The sequence below is a fragment of the Dermacentor albipictus genome, chromosome 4 (genome assembly GCF_038994185.2).
Source record: "Dermacentor albipictus isolate Rhodes 1998 colony chromosome 4, USDA_Dalb.pri_finalv2, whole genome shotgun sequence".
NCBI classification, from domain to species: domain Eukaryota; kingdom Metazoa; phylum Arthropoda; class Arachnida; order Ixodida; family Ixodidae; genus Dermacentor; species Dermacentor albipictus.
The window spans coordinates 171173195-171199387 of NC_091824.1; the positions used below are offsets into that span (position 1 = coordinate 171173195).

At 45.1% G+C, this 26193-nt stretch overlaps 2 protein-coding genes across 5 annotated transcripts in view; one reads left to right on the forward strand and one right to left on the reverse strand.

The window, feature by feature from the left end:
• LOC135902447 (cytochrome P450 4V2-like) overlaps positions 1-7536 on the forward strand; it is a 160504-nt gene extending 152968 nt beyond the window's left edge. For all 4 annotated transcript variants that reach the window (XM_065432528.2, XM_065432527.2, XM_070537807.1 and 1 more), the window contains 3 exons: positions 1254-1320; positions 2268-2447; positions 5766-7536. In XM_065432528.2, the coding sequence (XP_065288600.1) occupies positions 1254-1320; positions 2268-2447; positions 5766-5935 (417 nt within the window). In that variant the 3' untranslated portion in view covers positions 5936-7536. The remainder of the gene's footprint in view (positions 1-1253; positions 1321-2267; positions 2448-5765) is intronic.
• Positions 7537-17428: 9892 nt separating this feature from the next.
• Positions 17429-19402, reverse strand: LOC135902489 (uncharacterized). The gene has a single exon (XM_065432598.1). The coding sequence runs from the start codon at positions 19388-19390 to the stop codon at positions 17588-17590; it is 1803 nt and encodes a 600-aa protein (XP_065288670.1). The 5' UTR covers positions 19391-19402; the 3' UTR covers positions 17429-17587.
• Positions 19403-26193: the final 6791 nt, after the last annotated feature.

A 26193-nucleotide genomic window follows, 5' to 3' on the forward strand; every position in this document is an offset into this window, starting at 1 on the left:
TTGGACCCTCCTTTTTTTGTATGTGGAATGCTTCCAGCAAAACTTTAGCTTTAGCGCTTGCACTTCTGCCAAGAACCTTTGCTTCTTTGAACCGTGGCACGCACTCGCAAACCATCACATGCGAAACTAAATTCGCAAGCTTGTTTCGTTTTGTTAAGTTTTGAGAATTATGCTTTAAGAGGTCATTGAGGCAACGCCCCGTCTGCCCGATATAACACTTTCCGCAGGACAGGGGAGTCAAGTATACCACTCCTAGGGCACAAGGAGTGGTATACTGACGAAGGCATCTTCATGCTGCTTTTTGCAACCGCGCTGACCTTCACTGCAAATGCAGGGGCGCAGCTTCACCAACTTGTTTGGCGCAGAAAAAACAAGCGGCACGTTGTGCCTGCTGGCCACTTTTTTGAGGTTGTGTGAAACCTTATGAGTGTAAGGCAGGTTTGGTCCCTCCCTCAGGTTTGGTCTTCACGCGTTCAGGTGCAGCATTCATTCGTTGGGGACCAAATTTCGTGAGGAGGGTTTCAGCGACTGCTACAAGGACTGAGCAAGGGAAGCCTGCGGCCAAAGCCTGCGAACCTGATTGTCAAAACTAGAAAGCATTTCGTATGGGCACGACTTTCGAAGCGCCGATTCCATGCAGAGCGATGCAATTGCTCTTTTCACGGTCTTTGAATGAGGCGATTCATAGGGCAAAAGCTCTTTCTTTGCGCGCAGGAAATACGCCCAACAGGTGTGTCCCTTAGTTATCCTCAGCCTGAAGTCTAAAAAACGTATCTCGCCATTTTGCGGAACTTCATGGGTAAAAGCCAGGCCTTTACCATGGTTGTTAAAAGTACTTAAGACCTGTCGTACAGAATCTTCAAAAGAGGTGTCATTACGCGCTTTTAAAATGACAAGAAAATCATCGACATACCTAAAAACCTTTAAAACCGGGACTCCAATAGAATCACGATCCGAAATGCGATCAATATGAGCTAAAAAGATGTCGCACAAGATAGGCGCAACGTCTTTTCACCGCGTGTTCGTCCCTTTTAGCGCTACCATCAGTTTTAAAGAAAACCTTAATGAATACATCTCAAGAATGCAAGCCTCTCCCTAATAGCACGTGATGATATGAGCTGCATTTTTTTAGTACCAAGATTTATTTTTATCGAAGATATGCCCAACTATGCATGGGAAAAAATATTTGAGAATGCAACTCAAAGGGTATTTTATTCTAATGTGCTTATTCTGGTTCCTGTCGTTACACGCAGGAGTCACTCCGTCTGTGTCCGCCGTTTCCTTTGATCGGCCGGGAACTGGACGAGGAACTCGTTATTGGTAGGTGTAATCCTTGCGCGATAGCCTATCATGCTTGAACAGCGCAACTTTTTTTTTTTACAATATGCATATCGCGCACGTGCTGAAAGCAACTGATACCTCTTCTTTGGGGATCTGCTCTTTTTCAGGGTCGCTAACTTGAGGTCAATGAACACCAGCGTTCTAACGAATTCATATCAAATCATTCATTATATCCGGCTTATTTCCTAAAAACCTGGAAGCTATTCACCAGCTTCGTGATTTTTTTTTCTTCTTCCTTTAGAACGCAGGTCATATTGATTAGCGCTTGTGTGCCTATATTCCACTTCTTACGTGTCACGCTTCTTACGCTCTATTTACATTAAGATGTTATGCCACATATAGACCCAGTCTTTAGATTCACATAATTACCTTTTAAAACACAAGGCCCTTCTTTATTTTCTTTCACAATCTTTCGTTATTGTTCTTGCTACATTACCGCCCGCCGCGGTTGCTCAGTGGCTATGGTGTTAGGCTGCTGAGCACGAGGTCGCGGGATCGAATCCCGGCCACGGCGGCCGCATTTCGATGGGGGTGAAATGCGAAAACACCCGTGTACTTAGATTTAGGTGCACGTTAAAGAACCCCAGGTGGTCAAAATTTCCGGAGTCCCCCACTACGGCGTGCCTCATAACCAGAAAGTGGTTTTGGCACGTAAAACCCCATATATTATTATTATTGCTACATTACCAGGGTGCATTTTGTTTTGCTGCCAAAAAAGGCTTTGCTCCACCCGGAAATGATGTCGCTGGTTGGTCAGACAGCGTGTCGGTCATTTTATTGTAGCCCGCTTCTGTTGGGTTGTGAATAGCAAGGCATCAAGCTAACTACCTCAGGTTCTCGCCAAGAAGCGTAAAAGAAGATAATCGCAGAAAGAAAGCAATATTGCTGAAATGTGGATAATACATTTTCTTCGTTTCTTTACCCAGATGGTTATACCGTGCCGGCCGGAACGACGTGCATGATCAACATTCACAGCCTGCACAGAAATACGGAGCAATTCGCGGACCCCGAGAACTACATTCCCGAGCGATTCCTGCCGGAAAACTGCAAGAATATGCACCCGTTCAGCTTCATTCCTTTCTCGAGCGGCGTCAGAGTTTGCCTGGGTAAGCTGGACGACTGCGAATTTCGTCATAATCAGATTTCATGTGTGCAAAGCTCGACACTGCTAGTCATTCACGAGGCGCTACCTTTATGCCAATCCCGTAGACGTTCTCATTATTTGGCCATCCTCCCCCATCTCAGCCTACCCATATTCATATTACCAATTTTTATTTTCACGTGCTACAGCATGAAATCGGTTATGTGCATGTGAGCAGAATTGTCCGCTTCCAAGGGGAGTTCCACAGCTGATCTTGGGAGGCGGTGAATGCCAGCGTGCGATGACATGCTCGGTATTAAACGTTAGTCAAATAAAATCCAGAATCTCAACTTATTGCTTTGAAACGTAATTATCATTTACTATAAAATAAAAGTTGCCTTACGCATATCTAATTCGAACAGATAACATATCTGAACTTTTTTTAGACGGTAGTCGCGTCGCGTTCTATACTGGCTCCGCGTTGGAGATATCAGTTACCATTTTGTACGACTTGTTACGATCGGCCAGCCGGAATAGTGACCTTCCAGCCTATCCTACTCCGCTGCGACGAATCGCTTCGTGAAGCCAACAATGCGTGCCCTTCGGACAGGCGTTGGTCCTGTGCTCTTCCCTGTCCGTCTGTTTTTTGGCGCTGCTTAAGATGAATGATCCGCACCAACTGGCTTGCATTTAAACCTCTTCTAAATGCGGCACCAGTAAGGCGAAACATGTTTGGCGGACCGAGTATTGTTTGTTGGTTCACTGTCACCTTCGCGGACGATGGGAGCAAGAAAGCTCATGGAAAATGGTGTTAAAATGCACTTCCTCGCGGATGCCGGTAACCGCCATGGTCGCTTGACAAACGCTCCAGCTAACTGCGGAGTCACTCCAGGAACCAAGACGCGTCGGCTTGAGTCAAGCGTGACAACCCCTGTCTACGAAGCTCCCCTTCTTTCTGCGTGTTCAGTGAGAAAAGGTGCGGCAGTGATTGCGCGAACCCTCGCCCTCAGCCTTCGACGACTTTGGACGATCCGGTCCGACGAAGGTTGGACGGCAGTTTCCTTGTCCTAGGGATCTAGGGAGGACAGAGGGGTTTTAGCGAACTTTTTCGGCTCCTCGGTGCGCTTCACTTCGGTCACGTTAGACTGATGCGATGTAATGTTCTCCACTTTTCCTGTAGATATTGCAAATAAGCCCAGTACTCCACGTTCCTCCCTTCAACGAATTCCTTAGCGTGGGTGAATCGGACGACCACATGGGCCAGCTCTCACTTTTGACATGCCCGATCCCAACTCTTACAGATTGCTGTGGTACTACAGCAAAAGTAGCCACTGCTTTTAGCTTTTTGTAAGAAACGAAATTTATAGAAGTCGTCAAATGTTACAGGAAAAAGCAACTTTCTTGACTTTACAGCGCAGCTGTTAGGGGGAATTCCGCAACGAATTTAATGCAGCAGTGAAGGCCAACGTGCGACGGCGCTATCGATATCAAATTTAAATGCAACGCATGGTGTGTTGGAGCCCCGAATCAACTGTAAACGTAATAAGGAATGACTGTAGTATAAATAATACCTTGCATACCCCATTCGAGTGCACAACAACCTATATGCACGCGTGCTTCTTTTTTGACGAGTAATCCTCAATTCATTTTTCTCGCGTGGCATTGTATAGAGGTTCCGCGTTGCAGGTCAGTAATTTGCACGGATTCGGTGTTGAAAGCTGCGGCCGCAGTAATTGAAGGCAGCCTGCGTGGGAGCCGTCACATAGCCACGACGATGCTCGAATGTAGCTGCTGTTTGAAGGAGGCCGTGAGATATATAGCAGACCCTTAGTAAGTACTTCCGAAGGATATGAAAACTCGCGTCCAAAGCTCTGACATATATATATATATATATATATATATATATATATATATATATATATATATATATATATATATATATATATATATATATATATATATATATATATATATATATATATATATATATATTTCATGTTCACAATAGTCAGTTTGAGATTAAGGAAATTAACTACAATTAACGGCAGTTTAAACTGTGATTTATGTAACATAGTGTACTTGCCCGAGCGCAGCACTTGCCACATGCAATACATAGGCCAGACTGAAACACCTTTCAGAATCCACTTAACGACAGATCGTATGCCAAATCCCAACCAAACCTACCACTCTCGAAACATGTTAACATGCCGGGCCACTCATTTAACAATCTCAAGCTAACCATACTTGAATCGGGATTCCTCACTAGCCATGACCGCGAGCTTCGCGAATCTTACCTTATTCATAAATTTAACATTGTCTCGTCCGGAATAAATGAAAACGAAGGAAAACTAACCTGTCTAACTTTATATTGAGCACAAATATATACTTCCTACACAGTGTACATGTATAATTTCAATGCTCTTTTTTTACATGTGGCTTTTTGACGTATGTGGCTTGGAGTTGTACGCTTAACACCTCAATTTTTAGATAATTCGAGGTTGCACTTAGAGATGGCATGTGCTAAAGTATGTCATTTAGTTTTCACTACGCATAATCATGGTAACCGTTGGCACCTACTTGAGAGTCATGTTTGTGTATATTGTATCCTGAACACATGCGCATTTCATGTTTTGTATTCCAATATGCGTGTCATTGATAATGATGCATGATGCGCAGTGTAAGTTCTAGTCAGCACAGATTGTGCGCCCTCTGCTCTTGATACGGTGCTTTTAAAACTGTGTATATGTTGTTCATGCGTTACTGTACTCTTACGAAGGCTGGTCCACCAGTCGAAAAGATCAAATACGTCTTCCAAAAGGTTCGTCGTCTCTTTCATTCATATATATATATATATATATATATATATATATATATATATATATATATATATATATATATATATATATATATATATATATTGTCAGCCTGGCGTACGTCTGTAGTCTGTTCCTGTAGTCCATCTTTGTGTGGTCGTTTCGGTGTGGTGAACCAGAACGGTGCCTTACGCTTGAACATTTGTTGAAATCTCGTTAAAAAAGTTAGACCAGTTTTGACGCGTATTAAGCAAAGAAATGCCATGACATTATTATCGAACTGTCAATGACAGATGCTAATTTATCCCTGTGTCTTCTTGGCAGCGTTCAGTATGCGTATCTGCTTTCCGATTGGCCGGCAGATGACATGAAAATGGGAAAGGGTCGTTCTGTCGTTCACCTTCCTTTTCTTTCCTGCTGCTATAATGGCTTAAGGGTTATGCGGCTCTGTGTCCCTCTGTCACGTGTGCATGAATGTATTTTCCGAACTGTTCTTACTCTTCTTCCCTAACGCTGTTTCCCCTCAACAGGGCAGAAATTTGTGATGGTGGAAGCGAAGGTCTTGTTGGCGAAGCTGCTCTCCAAATACACGGTGGAGTCGACGCAGCCGCTCGAAGAAGTGAAACAAGCCTACGAGGTCGTCCTGAAGGCGAGGGGAGGACTGCGCGTCTGGTTCAGGAAACGCGGCGACCCTGTGTGATCGCTGCCGCCACGCGGCGTCACAGTTCTGCTCAGCTACTACAGGGCGCGCGGGAGCAACAACCACCGAGCTTCAGTCCCAGTGCTGCACCACTCTGTTCTCTGTGGGGTTTAGAGATACAAATCAAGCGGCTCCTAAAGTGAGGTTCCAGTCATGCAACTGGACAAGACCGCAGCTTCGATAGTGAACTTTTAAGAGGGCGACTTCTGCAGCATACAGCCACCGCAAAAACAGCAGACGCAGCACCTGTGCAACTTCTCGCAGGACATAACCCTGTCATAAAACTTTGACTGGGCAAATCATTAATGCGTCACTTTGGATTTGATACGACGCACGCAAAAACCAGGACGGACAGCTAGAAAGGCATACACCACCAGTGCCGAACTCACCAATAGAGGGTTTGTTGATGCATATACAGCTATATATAAATAAGCACAAATATGCACGTGAAAATAGTTGCCGCAGACGGCAACACTTTCGCGAACACGAAGATTGTATTCAGGCGTAAATATCAGACCTCCCAAAAATGGTCGAAGCATACCACATTTGCGAAGAAAAGAAAAACATTGTTAACGAAGAGAGAGATAAAAGCAAGGAAACCAAACTTCAACAGGTTTGTAAGACAAAGAAACGTTGTTTCTGTAGAACATATTTTCTTGACATTAACTGAATCAGAAGAGTGCGGAAACCCGTGTCTTGTGTAAATTGGGGATTGTTTATTGAGTGCGCCAAAATACCCTTCAGTTGCGGATTTAGCGCTGGTGGTGGGTGACGTTCTATCTATCCGTCGCGAATTTCTTTTTGCAATGTTTTATATTCAAACTGATAACCCTGTCACGCGTTTCATATTAATGGGCACTTTGTGTCCATTAATATGTATTTCTCTATATATTCTATAGTCCATAGTCGCCGGTGAAATAAATGTCGCAGCAGCATCGCACTGAGTTGCCCCCGAGATGAGTAAATCAATCCGCTCCACTGCAGCGGCTGTTCGTCCTCACTAACAAGCGAAATAACTTCGCTGCGTCGATAGCGCTCAATGTTCATCGAGAGCGTACCTGCGACACAGATATTACGCTGCATGCTGCAAGAACTTAACTTCTTTAGTTTATACTTCTGAATTTACATTTGAAGATCACGGTGGTTTTTTTCTTTTTGAGCATTCCGAAATTTTTGTTAAACAGTTACTTCAATCAATTTTTTTGTAAATAGCACTACAAGATTCCCTAGAGCATTTCAGGACGTGCGCCCTTATCCTAAACGCTGTCGTCTATGAGAGGGTCACCGAACTTGGACCGAACTACAGCCATAGCTTCTTTCGTTTGTTCTTCTTTCTTTCTTTCTTTTTTTTGCTTTTTAGCAGAAGTGAATAGTCCAGTGACCAGGTTACAACAAGGACAGTCCGACTGTACTGGTCGGTGCGCCTTCAGTCGTTGTTGTCACATAAATTTGTGAAGGCCAGGGAGATTATTCCTTTGGTGATTATACGCTGTATAATCAGGCTACCGATATCCGATTATCCGAAAATCGTGCACCTTTCTTGCATGTTCCAGGGTGTATATAGCTATCTGAGTTAATAAATGCTGAAGTTTTCTCCGGAACCCAGGTTTTCCTGATCGTGCTACCTTTTTCCCATTTTTGACGACTTCTTTGCGTGAGTTCCGACAAATACCGAGCTCCGACAGGACAACCACATATCACGAAGAAGCGGCCTCGTACGAACTTCCCGTTATGATCCAGACACAGTGGGTCATGCAAAGTGCATAAGGCGCCATGTGCCAAGCATAATGTTTTTTGAAGAACATGAGCTGCAATCTGTCTACCATTATACTTCCATTTTGTTTTTCCCTCTCCTCATCATGACACTCCGAAATGCGTTATTTTACACTGTCCTGTGGTACTTATCAGCGAACTAACGAGCATTGTCGCCGTGTTTGTGTTGTGCTTCAATAAAACCAAACACGCTAGAAGCGGGCCCATCTCTGCCCTCCTCACTGTAACCTTGGGAAAGCAAATGTAATCTCCTCACTGCAGGCAACTATTAAGTATAGCGGACGTAGCACTGCGTACTTGTGCTGCATGCTTTGCGGCGGCCCAGTGTGTGCGATGTACGCGTTTACATGCACATTAGTACGAATCTGAAATGAACGTTAAGGTAGCGTGAACATGGAGCCACGTAAGTATTTACATATAAAAACAGCCTAATCACAAATACGAAAACACAGAAACAAACAAAAGAAAAGCACCAAAAGTGACGCTTGAAGTTCAAAAGGACCAGCCTGCTCGATCATTCACTAGGCCTATACGTGCACAAAGGCAAACCACGCCGCAGTTTCTCAATGGTTGTGGCCTTCGGTTTCTCAACACGAGGCCGCAGTTTCTATTGCGGCGCCCCAGCGAGAACATTGCGATCGAGAGGCGGTAGGAAATCGCTTATGCACCACGCTTTTAGGCGAACGCTAAACAACCTCTTGGAGTGGAGCACTCCAGTACGACGCCTTTCACTGCTACTGCGCTGCTTTGGAACGTTAAACCACATCAGCCAAGTAACCAGACACGGAAACAAAAATACGGGCCAACCAGTACTCCGGCTTTTCCTTGATAGTGAGTGTTAATAAAAAAATATCGGGTTTTACGTGCCAAAACCACTTTCTGATTATGAGGCACGCCGTAGTGCGGGGCTCCGCAAATTTGAACCGCCTGGGGTTCTTTAGCGTGCACACGGGTGCTTTCGCATTTCGCCCCCATTGAAATGCGGCCACCGTGGGTGGGATTCGATACCGCGACCTCGTGCTTAGCAGCCCAACACCACAGCCGCTAAGCCACCACGGCGGGTAGCGAGCGGTAATTGTCATTCGCAATTGCTAATGCTTGCCACCTTGTGTCGCCCTTCTTACGTCTTCCAGCGCTAAGGAGAGACAGCAATGAAGCCATCGACGAGCGTGAATTCACGCAGCGAACCTTGGAAACCGCGTCCACCAAAGACCCGCCCCCCTCCCACATACGTAAAGGAAAAAAAAAAAAGAACATGCACTTGGATAGGTGTCTTCCGGAGGTGACTAAATGCGACCTGAAGAAAGAAAGAATAACAACCCTTGAAGCAACATTCCATACTTCTTTTCTGAAGCAGGAGAACAATGGGCACTTACTAACTTCACGGCACGCTTGCCGGAAAAGAACGACCATTGCCTCAACTCGCGTAATTAGGGGCTCGAGTCTTTCCAACTCCCCTCACGAGCGGTGTCCCGCGTCTCGTCATTGACGTCGTCGCGCTTTCAACGTAAATTGTGCAAATAAAAAAAAAGATACAGTGTCACTGTAAGAGCTCTAAAAATAAGATGCCTTCTTTCTTGCTTGCTTGCTTTCTTTATAAAAGAAATAAGATATAAGAAAATATACTAAGAAGATGTAGTCACCGACACATGCCTGATAGAAGGCGTTAAGTGTTATTGTTTCTTTAGCTTGCTTCTTTTTCTGTTTTTGAAGGGGGTGGAGAAATGTCAACTGCTGAGAACATTTAATCGTAACTTTTATGGGGCAGTGATGACCTGCAGTTGCCGACGCTGAAATTTTGGCTTGTTTCAGCGCTTTTGAGAAAGAAGAAAGCACACACACAAAATCATTCCTTTACTTAAAAAGCAAGGGGCAGGGTATACTATCGACAACACAAGACCGATTACGTTAACATCAAATATAGTGAAACTTATTGAAAATGTGCTTCATGGGCATATAATAGAGTTTATTAATGAAAATCAATTTAGTCCCTGTCAAATTGAATTTAGACCTGGTCATTCAATATGGCACGCGCATGTAAACCTTGAAAGTCGCAGTAACATTGCCCGGTACAAAAGAAAAAAGACAGTATGCGAGTTTAGTAACCTTAAATATATGTAAAGCCTATGACAGTATTAAACATGCAATGGAGCATTGGGAATGCCTTTTTGAAGACTTGGCCTGGGCTTAACAGAATCTGTTATTCTTTCGTTTGGGCCTCCTTTTTGGGATCTAGCCACATCGACGATTGCTCCACTGTCGAAAAATTTCTTGTGGAATGCAACCCAATGCCCTTTTAAATTCTATCTCTTTTTGTAGCACCTTTAAATTAAATGATTGAATTAATGATTATTCATTCGATCGCGATCGTTTATATATATATATATATATATATATATATATATATATATATATATATATATATATATATATATATATATATATATATAAACGAGAAGAAAGGGGGTTAACCAAGGGGCCCGTTTTTGATTAACATCGCACGGGAAATGCGAAGGTTGTGGGCTCGCTTCCCAACTGCGGCGAGTTGTTTTTTCATCCCCTTTTACTTCCAATAATTTATAGATCGTTTCCTTATTTTCATTTTATTAAGCACAAGTAATTTCCCCTATGTTGTCCTTGGTGTCAGTGTTTGTTGGCTTCTCATGATATGACTACATATATATATATAATGACAAGATATATTCGGAAACAGTTTGGCAGCGGTGCGCGAGCAATAAGCACCAGACTGATTCTTCTGCTTCTTGCAATGGTGGAGCGATCGACAAGGTTCAGCACACACTGGACAGATTCGGCAGGACAGATTCGGCACGCACTGCGACGCAAGTTCGGAGCCTGACAGCCGCTGCTTCTCTGTGACGTGGCGCTCTGTCACAAGAACCCCTTAGCAAGACGTCACCGGCTTCGGCTGCTATAAAAGGGCTGTCAGCTCAGCGCGTAGACAAAGTCTGGCACCGGTGCGCGAGGAATAGGCACCAGACTAATTCTTCTGCTTCTTGCAGGTGAGCTAGTTTTCCCTGCATACGCTATAAGTCTTTGCGCACCGCTAGCGAGCTTTATCACGCTTTCATTACATTTGCATTGCATTGTGCTTCTGTGTTTTATTTGCATTGAATTCTGTTTGCGACAATGTCAAAGGATTTAGTGAAAGCCCTGGATGATTTCAAGCTTGACATGAGACTTGAAACGCGCTCTGTCAAAGAAAGTGTGAAGTTTAGCAGCGACGCTTGTGATGAAACCAAGGCGATTAACACAGAGTTGAAAGTTTTGAGGCAGGAACTCAGCGCCCTGATAAAAAGTAACGAAGCTCTCAACAAAGAAAACAAGCAGCTAGCGCAACGAGTCGATGAGCTGGAACAATAAAGCCGTTTGAATAATTAGAGCTTAAGGGCGTCAAGTCAGTGGACAATGCTAATGTCATAAAAAGACTTGGCGAAGTCATTGACGAACTACTTTGTGCTGCTGACATTGGCACATGTCACAAGATAACAACACGAGTGACGGGCGAGAGCAACATTATCGTTCGTTTCGTGCGCCGTGATAAGCGACAGGCGGTCCTTGCGAAGGCTAGAAAACGTCAGATCACAAATGAGATGCTGGGACTACCTGAATCTGATCGAATGTATGTCAACGAGCACTTAACTCATGCTAATAAGCAACTACTGGGAGCCGCGATTGCCCGCAAGGAAGAAAAGTCTAGGAAAATCGTTTGGACGAGCAGGGGCAAGATTTTCGCCGGAAAGAACGAATCTTCCAATGTCATTAGGACTGCCGATGAGGGTGATTTGCGCAAGATATCACAATAGTTGCCTCATTTTTCGTTTAAACGATCATGGTCACGTTCCAAATACCGGCTTGTTCTCGGTACAACCCTGAGTCTTTTATCGCTAAATTCTGTAAGCGGCAGCGGGAGCTGTCTGTTATCCACTTTAACTTAAGAAGCATCAAAAACAACGGTGACGGCCTTGATCACTTTTTTACCTCATTAACAACAAAATTTGATGCGTTAGTATCTACTGAGAGTTGGTTGCTCGCACATGATGACCGTCTTCATTTCAATAACTACGCATATAATGATCACCTACGTCCCAGCGGAAGAGGTGAAGGCCTTGCTGTATATGGTAAAAGCTGCTACCCGCATTCTGTTCTTGGCGACTGATCAATAATGAGTCCCAATGTTGAATCTTTAACTGTATCACTGCCCAATATAATTGCCGTGGCAATTTATATGCCACCGACTGGAAATAAGCGATACTTTCTTGATTTTCTTGAAAAATTGCTTGAAAGCTTGAATTCTACCGCTCTTCCATTTCTACTTACTGGTGATGTTGATGTAGATCTATTGCATGACGGTAAGAACACTAGAGATTTCAACACTGTTGTTTAATTTTTAGTATGTTCCAATCAGAGAACTTTGCCTACTAGAATTAATATTGATACAGCCACCCTTTTGATATGCTTGTGTTACAAGCGTTGCACCATATAATAAGAAGCCAACAAACACTGACACCAAGTACAACATAGAGGAAATTACTTGTGCTTACTAAATGAAATAAAGAAACGATAAATTAATGGAAATCAAAGTGGATGAAAAAAACAACTTGCCGCAGGGGAGGTACGATCCCACAGCCTTCGCATGTGCTTTTAACAAGTACTTTGTCAATGTTGGTAAACCGTTCGGTGATGCACCTGAAGCTGACAATGCATTTAATAACACTATTACTTTTTTATCGATGTCTGTGTTTTTTTCACCCACGTTCATTTCCATTAACTTATCGTTTCTTTATTTCATTTATTAAACAGAAGTAATTTCCCCTATGCTGTCCTTGGTGTCAGTGTTTGTTGGCTTCTTATGATATGACTAATAAAAACCGGCCCCCCTCGGTTTACCCCCCTTCTTAAGCATTGTATATGTAATTTGAATCTGGCTTACTGAGTTCAGACATTAGTGATCATATTCCTATTTTTGTTATATCAACAGAGTGCACAAACCCATGGCCACAGTTGATATATATATAACGCGGGAAATAAATGATAAAAATCTCAAGAAATTCGATACCTCGTTTGGAATACAAATTGGCATAACATATACAATAATTGGTGGCGTAATTAAGGCGTACCCAGAATTGATTAGGAAGTTTTTAGACGCCTATAATACTGCTTTCCCACTAATCAGAAGAAGATTAAACAGGAAGAAGTACAGGAAACCATGGATTAACGAAGATTTACACGCAAATACTTGCACTGAGAACAAGATGTACCACCTTTTTAATCAGAGTCGGAATCCCAACCTTCTAAAGGAGTATAAACAGTATCGAAATCAACTGAATAAGAAATTAAAGACAGCAAAAACAACATATTTTATCGAGCGCTTCATAAGAATCCAAAACGACAGTGGTAAAGTATGGAGAGAAGAAACTATTCTAATAAAAGGAAAAGATAATGTTGTGCTGAACGAGATCAGTACGCCAGATGGAAAGTTGTCTGATTATGAATTAGCCTGCGCTTTTAGTAAGTACGTTGTCAATCTTGGTAAACCACTCGGTTATACATCTGAAGCTGACAATGCATTTAATAACAATATTACTTCCTTATCGATGTCTCTGTTTTGTTTGCCCACTTCCTCTCAGGAAACAGTGACTTTAATTAACAAGTTAAAAATGATGTATCTGCGTACCATGATGATATAAGATCTGTTCCCATCAAGGTCGTTGCGCCTTTAATACCTGACGTATTCTTATTTTGCTAATCTAATGTTTACTACTGGCGTGTTTCCCGATGACCTAAAAATAGCCAAGGTCTGTCCAATATACAAAGGTGGTAATTAAATGGAAATGTCAAACCACCGACCAATCTCTAGGTTGCCAGAATTTTCTAAAGTATTTGAAGGAGTCGTAAATTGCAGGCTTGAATGTTTTTTTTTAATTAGGCACTACCTGATATCTGTTTCCGAGCACAGTTATGTGAAGAAAAATTCCGCAGAGCAAGCATTATTCCTTATTAAGGATAAAATACTTGAATATATAGAGCACAAGCAGTTTGTCTATTCTTGTATTCTGGGAAGGCGTTCGACTGCGTACAGCACGGTATTCTGGTACATACATTAAATTTCTATGGTGTACGTGAGCAAAACGAGAAGGAGGTGAAAGCAGGAGCCAACGTTTCGACAAATGGAGTTGTCTTCTTCAGGGTGTACGTAGTATTACACTTATCTTGGTGCAGAATAATTTACGTCATAGGATACAATACATACGGGTGAATGACGTTTCATCTAACCGACTGACTGTGACTTGAAGAGTCCCTCAGGTATTAGGACCACTACTGTTTTTAATGTATATCAATGACATTACCAAACTACCAGGTTCTCATGACATGATTATGTATGCTGATGACACGAACATATTCCTTACAGCCAAATCTCTTGCCCAAGCTGAGGCTGTGATAAACAGGTACTTAGATAACTTACAATCCTGCCTACAATACATGTTTTTGTTAAATTTGTCCAAAACCAGCTATATTATTTTAGGCCAATTAATACTGCTGACTTTTATAAGGTCAACATTCAATTTCGACACGTATTAATACATGAGGTTGATTGCATTAAATTTCTCGGTGTCTGGTTCCATAACACAGATGTATCAAAATTAGCATCTGAAATAAATAAAAGTGTTGGCTGACTTTACTAAGTAGCTAAACTGGTACCCGTGTGGTTGAGACTGCAGGTGTATTATGCGCTTGTATAATTTAAGTTAACCTATTGTATTCTAGTATGGGAAACAACTATGACCACTAACTATCAGAAGCTACTTGTACTGCAAAAGAGAGCTTTGCGGTGCATTCATGTTTGCTATGGCAGACCAAAAGATTTTTCCATGTTGCCGTTGTTTCGCAGTTACGATATGCTTAGAGCGAACCAAGTCTACCTTTTTAGTTTGCTGCTGCATATGACAGCCAACAAACCTTACTCTCAAAGCAATACTTTGTCTAATGATGCATACTATTTTCGAAAACAAATCCACCAAGACTCGTACTAACTGTGGCAAATAAAAATTAAATTATCAAGTAACTGCCATGCGACTATCAATAAAATGTCGACAAATGGTGATTTTGATGTTTCATTCAAAATGTTTAAAAAGGAAACAAATAAATATCTTATCGATTTTGGTTTTGGTTTTGTATAATACCGTTTTTTACTGTCGTATACTTAAATAACTGCATCATGTGACACTTGCAAGTGCATGATTTCGTATTTATGTTGTTATATTTTTGGTTATGCTATTCTGATGTCAGACTGTACAGGGGAGCGGAGGCCTTCGTCAGGCCTAATCCAGCCTTTAGCTCCGGCTTCCTCCTTTGTACGAAAGGGAAAAGAAATTTCACTTATTGTTCATTATAAATTGAAATAATCCATCCATTTCTTTGCCAGTCCACCATAACCGGTAGGAGCCATATACTTGATAGGAAACAACAAGAGGAACGCTGACGTTCCTTTTGTCTATCAAGGTTGTGATTTCGGCTCATTGGTATGTCATTAGGAAAGCGTTAAGTGTAGCACAACTCTAGTAGATGGGCGCAGAGGAAAAACCAGGCCCACTGACTAACTTCTAACAACGATTTATTTCAGCGAGAGAGCGACTCCCACGCAACCGGCAGTTTATGTCACAGAACGTGTGCCCACCCAAAGAGTTAATAAATGAACAGCAATAGCGAAAACAAAGAAAAAAATACCAAATGCTTTCTGTTACTAAGGTGCACTGTACTACTAATGCATCTGTAAAAAAAAATTTATTTCTTTCTTTGACAGTGACAGTGACGTCTCGCTCATACATGCATCACCATATGCCCCAATATGAGCGCTTTCAAAATTTAAGCCTGCCAATTGCCATTTGTTTCTTCCAAAGGTAATTCTAGCTTCAAAGCGGTTAATGCAACCCCAGTTGTGGCAATGAAGGGCAAGAAAATCATCCGGCGACTATTTGTTCACTCTTCTTGGAGTGCTGCCTCAGCCAAAAGTTTTGCGGGACTTGGGCTTATGTCAACACCGCGGCACATGCAAGGTGCATTCAGTGCTGGGTACTGAAGGATCGCGGACACGTTCTTGCCATGCTCCCCGATTCCGCCAACTTTGCGCATGTACGGCTGTTTGTTGTGCTGACATGCCATGACGGGTTCAAAGGACTAGTGCGATTTGTGCTCGCAGCCGTTCTTCAGTCGACAACAATTTCTCCGATGCTGTGGGCCTTGTGGCCGCCGGTTTCACTGCAAGCGCTCGAACATCGTTTACGAAGAGTATGATCTATACATGTCCACGGAATCGAGCACATACGAGTGCTCTCAGTATACTAGACGCAACGGGTGCGACAGTATAGGGCTCTTTGTGCCGGCTGTAAGTGCCCCGCTGTACCAAGACGTCACCGCCTGGGATAAAGCCTGCGGCCAACTTCGTGTCGTCGTGCAGGCCCTGTGCGACAAAATTGTGTAACTCACAAGTGGTTCTTGATCTGAAAAAGGACAACGACAGCCTTCGCTTGCGCCTGGCGCGAGACACAGAGCTATTGCGAAAATGTGCGCAGCAGCAATGTGACAGAAACGAATGGCTTCCTTTGGCGCCTTCACCTATGTCCCTTTGGTCCCGCGCCGCAAGTCTACCTGTCCTATCCATCGACTTCGCGTCGGTACGTGAACAGCCCAGCGTCAAATCGGCACCCGCTCTAGTGAGTGGATCATCGCGGGAAGCAAATGTGCGTCTAGGCTTACAACGTATTCAGTTCCGGCCCAAGACGAGGGAGAAGCCGTCGATGGAGGCAAGTACTTCCAGCACGCTGGTTCTGTGCAGGGAAGGCGTTCGCTTTTCGTGTCGCGCTTGGCCCCTTCGACGGCTTGCGATGAAATCAGTGCTATGCAGAAAAATGTTGACTGCCAAAAGCTCAAAGCGAAGCACGAGAGTTACGCTTCCTTCCGGGTCACAGTGAACAAAAAACGACTTCGAAAAAGGTCAACTCGGCAGACATTGGCCGAAAGGTCGCCTTTTCATGCTTTTCTCTGGCAGGCATGATGAATCCCGGAATCTCGGAAACAGAATAACGTAATTTCTTTTCTAACCTCGTTAATAAAGTGCTCCGTTCTTTAACAAAATGTACGTGGTCTACGCACGAGATCCTCCTATTTCTACGAGAATGTGCTAGCCTGTTCATACCATGTTATATGCTTAACTAAAACTTGGCTTCGCAACGACTTACTGTCCAAGAATTTTTTTTCACTGGAAAACACAGTTCATAGATGTAACCACTTGTATTATGAGCATGTTAAATTCGGCGGGGTCGTGCTAATTGCCGTCCGGAACCATCTTAGAGTTATAAGGCGTGCGGACCTTGAGATTGTGCCAGAGAATTTATTGCTCTGCGCAACCTACTTCCTTCCTAACATGAGTAACGTGCAGGTTTCTGAGCATATATTAATTCACAGTATTTATTTAACGTGTACGACTGTATCTTGAGGTATGGATAATTGCATTCGATTTGCAGAACTCTGCGTTTCCATATAATTGTGCCTTGAATTATCGAGGTATACCTATCTAGAAACAAATATAGATATTACTCTTACTAATGTCATTATTTCTCAAATGAAAATTTAAACCATAATGGCTATACCGGTTAAAAAAAATTGGTTAACACGAACACTGCAAGAAGACTTCTCAATTCATTTGAAGTCTGTAAAGGTCCAGAATATATTACTTGATCTCATAATGCAGACAGTTCATGCATCGTGACCTGGTCAACGCGTCAGTAAACAATTTCAGTACAAACGATAGCGTTACAATTTATACTTATTAAGAGTTCATTAAATGCGACCAGCAGTTTCCTACTTGCACCTGCACAGATGCTGCCATCGACTCAAGGGCAAGCACTTGGTCTCGTTACTGTACTTGTCCAACCTCTGGACGAAAACAACCCAGCGGGCGTCGTACGTAGAGTTCCTTATCTTTCCGTATACCTCGAAGTGAGCCATCGGGGTCGTGGTTAGCTTCAATCGGAACAGCACCTTGCCGGCAACATCACCGCCGAGGACCTCCGCTTCGTCCACAGATGCGAGGGACCAGAGGCGGCATAGACGCGGGAAATGAAACCCGGCTTTAGCGTTGATGTACGCCACACCAAAACGCCCAAGCGCCTCCGCCTGCGCGGCATTCTTCACACGACCTCGGGCGCCAAGACAAGCGCAGAAGTGGTCCGGAACGAACGCGTCGCCACAGCTCCTCTGTGCAGGCACAGGGCCCACCAGGCTGAGGCCCTTGAGTGTGGGCTTGGCGCGCAGCAACGGAAGATCGGCCAGCGAAAGCAGCGTGGCGTGGAAGTCGTACGCCGTGACGAGCCGACGCTGGTTCACCTCCAGCTGCACGGCCGCTTCTGGGTGTTCACGCAAGAACCAAGCTGGAAGCGCCAGGAAAGCGAACGGTGTTAAGTCCTCGTGGCGGCCAGCTTCGGTCAGTCGGATAGAGCCGTAGCGGACGCCGTGGTCGCTGAGGAAGAGCAGGGCCGTCCTCTCCAAGACACCCAGCGACGTTAAATCCCTGAGAAAGCCCTCCAGCGGATCGTCCAGAATGGTGAGGTGAGTGTGATTCTCATGCGGGACGTCGCTTATCCAGACGTACGCGAATAGCTTGTTCTCCATGCTGAGCACATCTCGAACGTAGTCCAGGTAAACGCCAGTCTTGAGCCTCGAGCCGGCGCAGAATGATGACTTCTCCTCCGCGTCTATCGCCAGGGCGATGGGCCTAGGGTAGTGGTCGGCAGGCGGATTCACGAAGCCCTTAAGATCCGGAAATGTGAACAAGCCAGCGTGAGCCATTTCCTCCAGAAAAAGAGTTCTGTAGCCTCGCGTACTAAATGCGCTCCACAGGTGCGGCAGCGAATCAAAGTAGGCGTCTTGGTAGATGCTGAGAACATTAGGACCAGACATACCTGTTAGCAACGGCATTTGGTTCGGAAACGAGTTTTCTCCTACTTTGTTGTAGCCGAGGAATTCGAATGAGTTCAATTCGGTCGTCAAGTAGCGCCGCGTCTTTTTCAAGCGACGGTTAAAATTTAGCCTGGAAGTAGAGTCTAGCCCTAAAACTAGGATGCTTAGTTGACCAGTATATGAAGCCTGGTCTCCTTTATTTTTACGCGGCATCATAAAATACTCCTTGAAGAGGGCGGTGGAATTAGTTCCGCAAGAAACTTCGATGTACTCTCCACTCAGCACTTCTCCAAATCTGACCGGCTGCTGCGTTGTCTTGAAGTAGAGGTTGTCCGGAGTCATGGCTCCCGTCTGCCTCGAGATCTCACGAGAGGCACAAGTGAGCTGCTCGGCTACGAGTCCATACCGTTCGTGAAGCAGGCGTCTGTCCAGCATAAGGGTGCTGCCGGAGAGGTACACGACCGCTGGTTTCGAGCACAACCTTTGCGATGGGGACCGTTCAACGAGGGAGACCAAGCGCATCGTCCAGTGGAACGCGCTGTACTTTGGGAATTTGCAACCGGGAAGTTCTAGGAGCAGACCGCTGTAGTGCAGTTCCATTCGCGAGAACACGCCGCGCATGTAGGACACCTCCACTTTCAGGGTGACGGACACAAAGGCACAATATGCAATGCCATAAAAAATAGCCTTCGTTCGGCGACGCATGCTGACGCTGATGCTGAGCTCGAAAACCATGGCACATACCCACCAGGGTGATCGCTCACACAGTGTGAAATCAGACTATATACTGACGCCAAAATTTGCAAAGAACATTAAAGAAAACATACGGAAAATTAACTGGCACAGCTTTGCAAGAAAATAAGTAAATACGCAGTCATAAATATAACTTGCAACCAAAAATTTCAGATAAGAACAATGCACCATAGGAGGCAGCTCTAGCAACATACCCTCATAAAAGCTCGATAAATTTTTGAAGTGCAGCTCAGATTGCCCTGTGGCTGCGGAGAAAATGAACAACCCCAAACGATAATAGCAGACATCGAAAAGACAGAGGCAGAGCTCGAGAAAATTTTTGCGTTAGTAGGTGAAGGGGCGAAGAAAGGATAGAACGGTCATTTCTTTGTTTTTTTGTTACAAAAGAAGGAAAGGCTATAAATCGAAAAGCCGGAATAGTAATGGTAAATATTTAGGAACCTTACATTGAGAAAAAGGGCGCTCATCAGCGCACCATGGAAGGCGTAAATGATTCGGCAGGAAACAAGGGGTTACAACACCTCGAACGAACAAGGCAGGGGTGCCTCATTCTATCCCAGCTAGGAAACGAAACACCAAGAAAACCACAACAGGAAGACCACACGCTTCTTGCGCTTAGCATTCAAAACAAAATTCACGTGGCCGCCATAATGACCGGAGACAGGCAAGAGTGCAAGCCCTGGCCCGACTCTGGCACTGACACATCGGTCACATTGACACATCAGTCCTATACACCGACATGGCCAGGTACCCACAGATATGTGTACTGTGTCTAGTCGTACGAGATAGCCCAAACACTCTGAGGGCTTTGGCCACGCACAAGACATGTCAGTGGCACGGTGGAAGAGGCTGCTCTCGCCCTAGCCATCGTATACGCTTCAACTATACCGGCACCGGGTGAACCCATCACAGTAATCACTGATTCACAAACCGCCAGCAGGACTTTGTCAAAAATGATGGTGTCACCCAACACAAGCCGCCTTCTTACATCACTACACCCCATAGCATTACACAGGGTGCATATAGTCTGGACATCTGGGCACGCCTCTCCCCATGATAATGAACGTGCTAATTCTGTAGCCAGAGATCTTGCCAACCGGGCGTCATCGGAAGAACTGCCCAACCCAGACGACGCACCGACAGAACCACAGAACTACACCGAAACTGCACAACATTACAGAGATAGCAGGACACAGTTCCCCCCACCACACCATTCCCTTAGCGGAGAAGGTGCCGTCGCGTGGCGACAGCTACAAACTAGTTCATTCCCCTGTCTCTTTTATATACACCTCTTCCATATCACACAATATCATTTATACTGTCCCTACTTTTGAGCAAAGCCCACAGAATATCACTGCACCTGGGAATGCCCATACCGTCCGGCTTATTCCTCTATTCCTTCTTCTTCACCTTCCTCCTGGGAGACTTCGCTGACCATGCTTAGACCCGCAAGCACAGCTTAGACTAGTCGTCGCAAGAGCAGCGACGGCTGATCCAGCAAGTACGCCGAGCGGTGCGAGCCAATGCGGCCCTGAATTAAGGACTCCGCCCTGCGAGGAAGTCACCCCAGCTCAATAAGAATAAATGTTTTCTTTCTCTTTCTGTCAGCACGAGATAGAAAGCCGGACAACACACAGCAATTCAACAATAAAATTTGCCTGAGACAAGCATTCGTCACAAGATCTTAAAAAAAATGCTGTTTCGCCCGAAAGGTAAAGCATTGATAGCGATAGCATTATATTAGACAACTACAGCGCGTAAAAGTCGTAGTTTTATTTGTCGCATAAATTGCAGCATGCGTTCGCTTACCAATTAAATTACCAAGCATGATATCAGTGTGCACCGAAAAAAAAAAATGAACGGATCTCACTCAGTGAAAACAGGTATTCGTTGTCACAACGCTGGGGTGAAGAGCGTCGGCCATTGCGAGCGAAGGTTTCGTGTTGCCTATCGCTTCAACGCATCTCGGAAACTCGAGATCACGCATCCTCCAACACTAGGCGAGCGGGAACATAGCCCACATCAAGGCACCAAGAATCTCGGCTCGTCCACCGCGGCTTGACATACGCAATCCGAAGCTGCGTGCGCAGAACTGCTGCGGACGCCCAACGTTCTAGTACTGCGTACGTAGCGTGCGCAACGGCATTGCGTTCGTAAGATCGTTACGTTTTGCAAAGTGCGCATGCGCAGAGCGCAATACGAACGGTACGTGATGCGTCCGCCGCGTACGCACGCATCCGATTCTTGCGTGCGTACGTAGGGAGCCTTGCCTGCTGCTCTCGTGGTTCTCATTTGTTCAGGAGAGCGCGGGACTAAAGAGTTTCGCAAAATGGCGGCGTCAAAGGCGACCAGCGGAAGTCTGTATTTTTCAAAGGCCTACGATTTGGCTTTGCTGCGGGAAGTTAACGCGCAGAACCCATTCCGGGATCCTGCACGGTGGGAATTCGTTGCAATAAATAATATGAACTATGATTTTAAGAAAGCGTTCGGTGTGCGCAGTTGCGCGAAAGGCTCGGCCTCCTGTTGGCGCAGTTCGTCGCAAATGACCATGCCAGCCTCAGAAAGTGAGTACCCAGTTTTTTTTTTTTCTATATGACTCGTGTATTGCGTCCGTATTACATGTATATATAGCGTCATTTAAAAGCCTAAATATAGTTCGACGTAGCGTGAAAGCGCGGACACGTTACGTCACGTTAGCGACATAAACAGCGTTTACAGTTCGACCGATGGTTCGACGTACAGGCGGAGGCGGCGAACGCACTCCGACATGCCCGGCGTCTAAAGGCACGGGCTCACTTGCGGAAATAAGCGCGCGCCAAGCCGTGCGCTACAAAACGCGCGCTGCGAAAGGCGCTTTCGCGCAAGAATACTCTGGAATAACAGCTTGGGCTTGTTTGTTTTCCATCCTGGTGTTAACAGCGCGAAACGTAGACGGGACACGAGACGAGAAGACAGGCGTTGCGCGCGCTTATTTCCGCAAGTGAGGACGTACCTTAACGACGTTCGCCCGCTTACGTAGTCATTTCTCAGCACTAAACGTCCTGATGTGACACGCGCTCCTACGTTCCCCAAAGCGCTTGCGTGCTGCGTACGTATCGTCATGGCGCAGTACTAACCACCTTTGCCCCCGCCGCAGATTACTTATAAGATACGGTGCGTGGTCCGCGTACGAGCCACGGCCGGTGTAGACGAGGAGACGCAAGCTCACCCCCTTCCCTCTCCAATAAGACGTTGCGCACCAAGCCACACTCCTTCTCGGCTCCCCACACGTTTTCCCTCGCAACCACAGCATAAGGCGCGTGGGGCGCGATATGATCTTATGCCACTTGGGTTCATAGTGAACATTGTGGCCGCGGCGGTTATGACGGCGAAAATTCGCCTGAAATGTCCATATAACTGAAAGGCTGCGTGACACGCAGAATAAGTCCAAGCAGTGGAGACGAATCTGGAGAATCGGCTCACTCGTACAAAACCATCTCTTCATGTCCCGCTATACTGCACCACACGAAGTGAATTTCGCGCGAGTTATTCCACACCAGTGCATAAAATAGGTGAACTAGAGCAGACCCCTATGGAGATACTTGACTCGTACACAGTGAATCGTAGTCAGTCACAATGAATACAATAATGCGTTGAGAATGTTGAATTTCATCCTCTTTTTTTTCTTGCTCAATTGGCACGAGCACGGGACATTTTTCAAGGGCGAGTAATGATTCCGAATATGCGACCTCACCTGCTGCATTCTAAGGTATTGAATAAAAGTAGAACACGCGCACTGGACAATTTGAGTTCCTAACAACGCAAGTAGAACCAAATTAGCCACAAAATTCTGGTTAGCCGACGGCTGGTGGCTATCCACAAAAAAGCTTGGGAGGGAGCGCTTTCGTAAGTTTTACGCTATTTTCACATATAATTTTCCTGCTATATGAAGAACGGCGTCAACATAATGAACAACGGTTCCGTCTTCAGCAGAGTTCAAAAAGTGCAGAAACTTCGGGCATTTTTACATCCCTCGACTTGGCTACGCTTAGAACATCGGTGAGTACCAAGGGGGTGAAATTTCAATCAAGGGCAGCTCAGCACTAGGAGGCGGGATGAGATTAGGAAACTTGCTGACGTAGGATGTATTTAAATTATATTCTTGTATTTAATGAGCAGAAACCACGATACGATCATGAGGCACGCCGCAATAGGTGACTCTGGATTAATTTTGACCAGCTTTTTTTTTTTTTAACGTACGCCTCAATCAAAGCACACAAACAATTTTGTATTTCGCTCCCATCGAAATGCGGCGGAGGGCTTAAGATGGAGTCGGTTGACGCAGGTGACACGAGATAGCTGTATGAGAAGGCTCCGTTACGCAATTTCCTCTTTAAATGTGCAGCATTCTTCGCTCCGCTTTGAACGTGCACTCCTTGCAGCATTGCACCGCCTTAGGTATCGGCGCAGATCAATAAAGATATTAGTAAAGAGTGTAAATCAAACAACAAAAAAGCAAACAAATAGAACATCAGAAAAAATAGGCGCCAACCCACGACAAGTTACACTTGGTGTTCGCTGTAACGGATATGATATTTCATCCTGAAAGAATAGTGAACGTTTCCTTGTGCGTCAGCAAGCGCCCGCGTACGCAGAGCGTGAGAGCGGGCGGTATCTGTCGCGAAGCGTGTGCGCACGAAGCAGCAGTTTTGAAAGATCGCCTGCGGCAGATAACATAATTCTTGTCCTTCAGCTGTACTATTTCAAGAGGTGGACATTACTAGCACGAGAAGTCGAAACGCATATTACAGTAATGAACGAATACTCTCTAATTAACTTCCTAATTAATTACATTGCGACACACATTGCAATTTTAGAATTGTAGCCGGTGAGTCTGCAAGAAGTATCCACTTAATTTCCAGGATTACACCTGTTTCGAGATAGCATTTCCCAAAGGGTGGCACAAAAATACATTGGCGTTCCATTTACTTTTCCATTTAAGTGCATAAAAGAGCGTTTTTCTTAAAAAGGTAAGGGGAACAAAAGAGCATTCTTGCGGTGAGTTTGATGGCGCATACTTCCAAACTGGTGACATTTTGTAAATTCATTCCAAGTGGATATGCCTTGCAAAGCCACCGATTACAATTCCCAAGTTGCCATATGTGCCGTCAAGTAATCAATTAAGAAGTTAATTAGTGATTTCTTTTTAATTTGCTGAATGTGTGTTCACATTACACATGCAAGTAATGTCCGCCGCTCTGAATAATCCAGCTCAAGGACGAATGATTTTATCTGCAATAGGCGTTCTTCAACATGCCACCCCGTACAGTTAGACACGAACCCCGTGCGGGCTTTGCAACGCATCCGCTGGAGGGCGCAGCCTGTCCACGGGGCTGTGCCAGAGAGGAGCCCGGCTGCAGGCATGCCTCATACATGAAGCGTTTCGGCGGTGGTCACTCACTAAATTGCTTCAATGCTAATCCCAATAACGCCGACATTCATAAGAGATGGGTTATGCCACAATTTTTTGTAATTTTGTAATTTATGTGAAGCGAAGTTTTTCGTGAAGCGAATCATTAAACTCTATTAAAAAAAATGGCTGTGGCTTAGGTAAGGTTAAGCCCAGGATGCGAAGCATACTAGCCTTTATTTTAGTTGTTGAACCACTGTTTAGCCTGGTGAACTGCTGTTGCTTGGCTATATTTGGTTCGGCTAGACGAAGAAACAACTCATGCATTACTTCTTCGCCTTCAAGAGTGGAACGCGACAGCGTTCCCGTCGACCCGCCAAGGGGTGTAAGACAATGGGCTACAGGGCAGCGACTACGCGCCCCGCATTGGACGCGGTGAGCGTCGAGCAAAGCAGCGTTCGGCGCGGCAACGAAATGTGCGCCTGAGCAAGAGACGCACGCCTTAGAAACAGCGCGTTTCTAAGGCAACACCGCATTCACTAGAGGCGCTTTTGTACCGCTTTGAAGCGTTGTACTCGTGGCTCAGTGGTAGCGTCTCCGTCCCACACTCCGGAGACCCTGGTTCGATTCCCACCCAGCCCGTCTTGCAAGAGTTGAGCCAAAGCCACTTCTCCTCTGTCGTGACGTCACGGTGTCACGTGATTTCATGGTCACCGCCGCGCCTGAGGAGCTGGGTTGAGCCCTCGTAATATGCTTCGCATAAAATTTCGCCTTCCGCAACGCATTTTGCAGCATGCCTGCCCGGTAAACCAGTACGCAGGAAAACATGCACGTGACCCATGTGAGCGCGGATTACATTGTATCCGGGATCGACACACTCTCAAACCATCTCCGGGCGCAGTTTAGTCTAACAATATTTTTCAGGACCAGCCCATCTCTCTTTTCGGCAAGAAACCGACCGAGCGAACTCACCGAAGCCCCGAGAAAGATGGCGGCAAAAAAAAAGAACTTGTTTAATAAATTACTTATGCGGTTAGAGGCGTATATTTGTAGCATTTAAGGTATTTAAGTAGCGTCTGTTTCCTCACAGCGTAATTTCGTGAAGAATACAGCCGGAAACACGCACATCTGTAGGAGTTGTACAAATAAGGCTACATAGAGGCCGATTTGTTACGAGTGCTGTATGAGCTGTTGGGCATGGTTCGGCACCCCAATGCTAGCTCTATTAGGCCGCAAAACAGTAGTAGCCACTCTCAGCAGAGTCCGACTGAGTTCCCGTAGAAAGCTTTGCTTTAGTACCATATATGTCAACACAGCGAACACAAAGTGACGCTTGTCGTAATTCGGCACGTTTCCTTTTTTGGCC

What these genes read in the sequence shown, in the direction of transcription:
- LOC135902489 (XM_065432598.1), bottom strand. Translation starts at nt 19,390, where the DNA reads ATGCGTCGCCGAACGAAGGCTATTTTTTATGGCATTGCATATTGTGCC.